The sequence below is a fragment of the Benincasa hispida genome, chromosome 5, assembly GCF_027475165.1.
Source record: "Benincasa hispida cultivar pf3 chromosome 5, pf3_genome.v1.1, whole genome shotgun sequence".
Classification (NCBI taxonomy): Eukaryota; Viridiplantae; Streptophyta; class Magnoliopsida; order Cucurbitales; family Cucurbitaceae; genus Benincasa; species Benincasa hispida.
This window is the reverse complement of record NC_143482.1, coordinates 48,358,824-48,366,022: the sequence shown is the minus strand read 5'-3', so window position 1 is coordinate 48,366,022 and position 7,199 is coordinate 48,358,824. Positions and strand designations below refer to the sequence as shown.

The window sequence follows — 7,199 nt, the reverse complement described above, 5'->3', positions numbered from 1 at the left end:
TAATATCTCGTTCATCCTCCTTCCAAAAAGCCATTGTAGCAGACAAATATGCGAGGCATACTACAATTAGATTAAACAATAGTAAATGGAAGGAAAATGTATGCATTAAATAAATAATTAAAAATGTACTAAAGAAAAAGAGAGTTTTTGTGAAATTAAAATTGAAATTAAAATAGTAAAAAAAAAAAAAATGTTAGAAAAAGAAGTATTAAAATAGTAGGTTACTTTCATCCTCTAAAAACATTTCAAGTTGGAAAATGCAATTTCCCATCTTCAAGCTAGACAAAAATAATTTGATCCCTATATTTATTTCATTCCACTTTAATTCATATATATTTCATCATTTCATTTCAGTCTTTTGTATTTACAATAAATTTATAATTTATTTTTTAAAGTTAAATTCTATCGAAATGGATTACATAATAATAACTTTCAATTAAAAATTTCAAAATTAAGAAAAAAAAAATACAGACTTCTTTAAGAAAACCAAAAATAAAATTAATAGGGAGATTAGTTTTAAGATTTATTAAAAATATGAATAATATTTGAAATTACGAAGTAAAATCTATTTTAACCTTACAAAATAATTATTGTTATATCTACTAAAAGGAAAATTTTCAAATATAGAAAAAATGTCAAACTATTTTAAAAAATAGTGAAAAAATATTGGTAGACATTGATAGACTTATATTAATATTTATTAGTGATAAAAACGGATAGAAACATATGATTGGTCTATTAGTAATAGAAACTAATAAAAATCTAAAATGATTAAATTTTGCTATTTTGTGTAAATAGTTTCCCTTAATTTTCTATTTTTGAAAATTCCTTCGAAACAAAATTTTTAATATATTTTTTAAAACTAATGTTTGATTTTACTTTTGTGAACAAAATAAATGTGTATTTTGATTTTAAATCTTTGAAGATAGATTTTAAAGTGATCTTAGATTTTAATCCTTTTAAAATTATTCTCAAATTCTACCATATATTAAAAATGGACATAAATACCACGAAAAGTTAAACAGTTTAATTTCGAATTTCGAACTTTCAGTTTATCGTAATACAGAAAAATTCAACTTTTTTTTTTAAATGATTCTATTAAATAATATCATAATATTTAAAAATCTTCAAAAGCCCAGGGACATATTGGTAATTTAACAGAATTTAACACAGTTAAATTCAAACACACCGACCAAGCTTACAGTCAAAAGAATAAAACATAAATTTTATTTTCAAAGTTTCAAGTTATCCAGAAAACAAAATATGGGCCGCCGGAATGATGACGTTTCTGCAACTTCCGGCCTCCATTTTCCTTTAATTGAATCATTCGACAAACCCAAAACAAACAGATTTTCTTTTCTATGTGCAATCGTCGCTTCCATGTGTGCGGTCTTGCTCGGTTACGGTAAGAAATTTTACTTCCTTTCAATTCTTCGTCTCTGTTCTTCACCGCCCCCCTTGATTTCTAGAAATTTTTGTGTATTCAAACAGATATCGGTGTAATGAGTGGTGCGGCAATCTACATTCAAGAGGATTTTCAAATTTCTGATGTGGAAGTGGAAATCCTGGTCGGAATCATCAGTCTTTACGCTACTATTGGCGCCGCCGCCGCTGGCAAAACCTCTGATTCAATCGGCCGTCGCTACACCATGGCTCTCTCCGCCGGATTTTTCTTCGTCGGAGCCATTCTCATGGGGTTCGCCCCTAACTACAGCCTTCTCATGTCCGGCAGATTCGTTGCCGGTATCGGTATTGGTTACGCTTCGGCGATTGCCTCTGTTTACACCGCTGAGATTTCTCCCGCATCGTCTCGTGGCTGCCTTTCCTCTTTCCCAGAGGTCAGCTAAAATTGTTGGAAATAAAACCCGTTTGAGTTTCACCTTTTAAAACTAGCAATTTCTGGAATAGTTTTTCTCAATATTTCTCCAGGATCACACTAAGGAACTAAAAAATAAAATTTCATTTTATCTTCAACTATCAATACTTTTGAGCTTTGTGGATATAATTTTGCGTAGAATGAACATCTAGATTTGAATTTCTTGATAAAATTTTGCTCGAAATATCACCAAGATCCGCCTAATTTTGTTTCAAATATTATCTTATCTTTCTAACTTAGGCCAAATCTTACCTTTTTTTTTTCAAAAATTTTCTGGTAATTTTTCTTAAATCTTATATAAAATCTTGCATATCTTGCAAAGTTTGCACTCAATTTATATTTTCATAAATTTTCAAATTGATTCACCGATCATCTAAATAGATTTATCAATTATCTTCTCTAATTTCTCAAAATTCTATAATATATGGTATTGTTATTTTTAAATTTTGGAAAAAAAATAGAAAATTACGTGAATTTTGATCGCTGTTCCTACCAAAAAAGCAAAAAGAGTCGATAGTTGAAAAAACATTGGAAAAGTTAACATTATATACCAATCTAGGTAATCGATCTCGGTCGAGAAGCACCGAGAAAAACGTTCTAATTGTGAAAAGTGAAACTTGAGGATGATTATTTTTGACAATTTTCCATTATCTTTCGATTGAAATTAGGCTCAATTCTCTTCTTCTTCCATTTGGATTTCATTATTTCTTTGCAAATTTATGTGGCAATTTTTTGGGATTTTGTTTCAGGTGTTTGTTAATGTCGGTATCTTACTTGGATACATTTCAAATTATGCATTCTCCAAGCTTCCAGTTCAACTAGGATGGCGATTTATGCTCGGAATTGGATTAATCCCATCGGTGTTCTTAGCCGTCGTTGTAATTCTCGTAACGCCGGAATCTCCACGATGGCTTGTAATGCAAGGCCGTCTTGCCGAAGCCAAACAAGTCCTCATAAGAACCTCAGATTCCATTGAAGAATCTCTACAACGCCTCGATGACATAAAAAATGCCGTCGGAATTCCAGCAAATTGCGAAGACGACGTCGTTCAAATCCCAAAACAGAGCAGCAAAAGCGACGACGTATGGAAAGAGTTCTTCCTTCACCCAACGCCAGCCGTCCGCCACATCCTGATAACCGTCATCGGCGTGCATTTCTTCCAGGAAGCCTCTGGCATGAACGCTGTCGTTTTATACAGTCCTAGAATCTTTGCGAAGGCCGGAATATCATCCTCCGACCACAAGCTTCTCGCTACGGTGGCCGTCGGCGTGACAAAGACAGTTTTCATCTTGGTCGCCACCGTCCTGTTCGATCGAGTAGGGCGACGACCGTTGATTTTGACGAGCATCGGTGGAATGATCATATCCTTAATTACATTAGGGGTTGGGCTAACGATTATTGAGCGGTCGCATGAGCAAGACACGTGGGTGGTGGGGTTTTGCGTTGCCATGGTGTTAACCGTCGTGGCATTTTTCTCGACAGGGATCGGGCCGATGACTTACGTCAGCTCGGAGTTATTCCCATTGAAGCTACGTGCTCAAGGGGTGAGCATGGGGATGGTGGTGAATACCATGATGGGTGGAGTTGTGTCAATGACGTTTTTGTCCTTATACAACGCGATTACAATTGGCGGCACGTTTTTTCTCTTTGCTGGCATTGCGATGGTTGGTTGGGTGTTCTTTTATGTGATCTTTCCAGAGACACGTGGAAAGAATTTGGAGCAAGTTGAAGGACTTTTTGGTAATTTGCTGTGGAAATTCTCTGTTAAGAAGGCTGATACTTCAGATGACGTGGAAAATAGTGGAAATGGTTAGGAATTAAGCCTTTTTTTTTTTTTTTTTGAAAAACCATTCTATTTTTCAGCTTTTTTGGTCTAATATTTGTAATTTCGTATCACTAACGAAGTCTTGCCTCATAATTAAAAAAAAAATCTCAAAGTATAGGTGCCATATGACATTTTTTGTTTAGAAATTAAAACTGGAAATAATAATTACAATTTATTATAGAGTTAAATATAAAAAATAATTTACTTAAATTTGTAACCATTTCTATCTATTTTTAAGGAAAGAGGGTCATATTTAAAGGAAAAAAATTTACTAATATAGAGAAGATTATAAAAACTGGCCCCTAGTCTCTAAAGTGATGAAGGATCAAATCTCTAGTGGAAAGGATTTAGCTCCTTTTCTTTAATTATTAATTAGAAATAAAAATTCAGAAAAACATACCGAATATTGCAAAATAATAGCATATTGTAATTTTATAGATAAAGTGTCACTACTTTCTAGGACTGGAATTGGACCGTTACTACATGCATGCATAAATCTCATGATGTATTCCATGTATCGATGTTGAGGAAGTTTGTGCCTAATCCCACGCATGTACTAACAGAGTAGCCGGTACAGCTCAAGGAGAATTTGAGTTATGAAGAGAAACCAATGGAAATCCTCGATAGAAAAGAATAGGTACTCAGAAACAAGACGAAAGGCACCTGGGAAGCCGAGGAGCAAATGAGGAAGAAGTATCCCCAGCTATTCAACTAGTATTTTTCATGTAAATTTTGAGGACGAAACTTCTTGTAGGGGGAGGTAAATTGTAAACCCCGAACCCTACTTTCCCTACCTAATTATGATAGCCATGTGGTTACAATGTTAAGTAAGTGATATGTGAAATTATGGCATAATGTAGGGAAACAAGGAAGGAAGAATGTGAAGAAGAAAACTTGAGTTATGTTAGGCCTTGGGTGGTAAAATATGTGGGGTTAGAGAAGTAGAAATTTTGACTAAGTATGGAAGCTTGAAGGAAGCCTTGGCATGAAAGAAGGCTTAAGTGATGGGTTTGGTGTTAGAAAAGTTAGACGGGCCAAAATTGTTAGTGTTGGTCGTGTGAGAAGCTTTAGGCAATGAGTTAAGTGTTAGCAAGGGCAATGGGGCGGCTAGGCATGACAAGGCTGAAGTGAGGTGCTGATGAGGGATGTTAAGGAAGTCTTGAGCACCCATTAAACCATATAGCTAGCTCGATTAGAGTCCTAAAACCTGTTAGTGGGCGAGGTGGCAGCATGAGGTTTCATGTAGTGGAAGCAGCTGGTGGTATAAAAAGAAAGGTGAAGTTCAGAGGCTCGGTTTGGAAAATTATTTCATGCTATCTGAGAGATATCAGATCCATTTGAAAGCTGAAGAAGTTTAGTTTCTGTGGTGGGGCTTTCGAAGAAAAAATCTGAAGGAAAAAGGCCAAAGAATGAAGAAATTGTAGAGAGGTCAAGTTATCGGGTTAATCGGGGCAGTGGTGAAAATATGAAGCTCCTGATTAAACGACAAAGAATTTTGAGCTGAAATTTTAAGGTAAGATTGATAACCTGATTCTAAACAACTCTATAGAAAGAAATTTCTTAAGTTGAGGTCTGAAATTTGAGTTATTTGCTTTGGAAGTTGAATATAGAAATTGTTGAACAAGCAAGCAGCTGCTTGGGAAGGATAAGCAAGCAGCTAAAAGATCTAAAGCTACTGGCCAAACCACAAGAAACTTTGAGCTGAAATTTTAAGGTAAGATTTTTAACTCAATTTTAAACAAGTATGTAGAAGGAAATTTCTTGAGACGAGGTCTGAAAATTAAGTTATTTGCACTTGAACTTGAATCTAGAAATGTTAAACAAGCAGGCAGCTACTTGGGAAGGATAAGCAAGTAGCTCAACGAGTAGGTGCATGGGCAAGACGGCTACGTGATAAGTCACACGTGAGGCTGTGCACGCAAGCGAGGGAGGCCACAAGGAAGGGCCATTGGCGTCGAGGGGCTGGCTGATTGCGCGATGCTAGACAAGGCAATGGGAGGTTAAGTTGCCGCAAGCTAAAATGATTAAAGCCCCAAAGTTTTTCTAAGTGTCCAATGCCTAAGGTAGTATGCATTAAAAAGGTATGATGTGTTAGTAATGAAGATATGAGCTATGTTGGAATACATAAATTTGCAGTGGGAGAAAAATATGATCATTAAGCATTCTTATTCATTAATTTTGACTTCAAATTTAGCATGTTCATAAACTAAAAAGAGAGTTTCAACACTAACCTTTGAAGTACCACTTGAAACCTAAATTCCAGCTACAATCTCCTTTTCCTTTGGTTCTAAACAACCACAAGGTCTTCCCTACTATTCTCTTGGAGCCTTAGATTGAGTTATGGGACTCAAAATAAGCATGAATTGAAGGAAATTTGGAGAAAGGTTTTATGGTTTTCACTTTGAAGAACAATCTTCTTCAACCTCTTGATTTCTCCATAATTCAGCAACAAATTGCATGGCCATTCCACTCAGAATTTGAGCTATATATTGCATGACTATCATGCAATCAAGAAGCATGTATGAATTATAGTTGCTACCTTGAATTTGCTAAGAATTGCATAGTGGTTTGGTGAATGAGCTCCTTGGTGGTGAGTGGAAAAATTCCACAAAGTGGGGTTTTCCAATTTCTCATTTTCTTTGATTTTTAATTTCCAAAATCAAAATTAAAAAACTAATTTTCAATTTTTTATTTTTGATCTTCGAAATCAACTTTCAAATTTTTAATTAAGATTTTTTTATTAATTTTACAAAAGTTAATTCAATAATTAAATTTTCTAATAAAACTAATAGTTAATACTTAATTAAACAATTTAATTAATTCTTATTAATTAATATCCAATATTAAATTAATTAATCACCAATTCAACTACCATGAATCCCTATTCATGAAATTAATATTTAAATCATATTTAAATACTAATTGATTCTCCAACTTCGTTTAATTTCAAAATTAAACGTGTAATTATATCCCATATAATTACGAATTCCCTTAATTCTAATTTGAACCTTTCAAATCAACTTATCACGCAATTCTAAGGCTTATCTGTTTGTGAGCTAGTACGGGGACCTAATGGACCTATAGATCATGGGCTCCAACAATTCGAGATTAATCGGCTAGACTCTTTACACCGAAATAATCCCTATTCATTAACTACTGGGTCACTCCACTAAGTCTAGAGTTGCACTTTCTCACTGTAGATATATCCTATTCATGCGATATACCATGATTAGTAATAACGACTGGGTCAAATGGCTTTTCTACCCTCGAGATTACCTCTTGTTCCTTAAGTCCCACTAATCCACTAATGAACAATTAGTTTGTGATCCGATCATCAAACCAAGTCCCTCTCGAGCCAATGAGAGGGTGGGGCCCCTTGTTCAAGACCCGGAGTCAACACTTAAGGGAACAACGTCTCTATTATCCTTGAAAACGGATAAGAGTGAGTTCCATCTTGCACCCTATGTCCCCAGCTATCTACCCTGTCTTACTCCTGAA

General features: G+C 34.8%; 1 protein-coding gene across 1 annotated transcript; it reads left to right on the top strand.

Annotated features, from left to right (window-relative positions):
* Positions 1 to 1,209: 1,209 nt before the first annotated feature.
* LOC120077611 (polyol transporter 5-like) lies at positions 1,210 to 4,528 on the top strand. The gene is made up of 4 exons (XM_039031550.2): positions 1,210 to 1,405; positions 1,492 to 1,838; positions 2,626 to 3,685; positions 4,265 to 4,528. The coding sequence occupies exons 1-4, from the start codon at positions 1,264 to 1,266 to the stop codon at positions 4,267 to 4,269; spliced, it is 1,554 nt and encodes a 517-aa protein (XP_038887478.1). The 5' UTR covers positions 1,210 to 1,263; the 3' UTR covers positions 4,270 to 4,528.
* Positions 4,529 to 7,199: the final 2,671 nt, after the last annotated feature.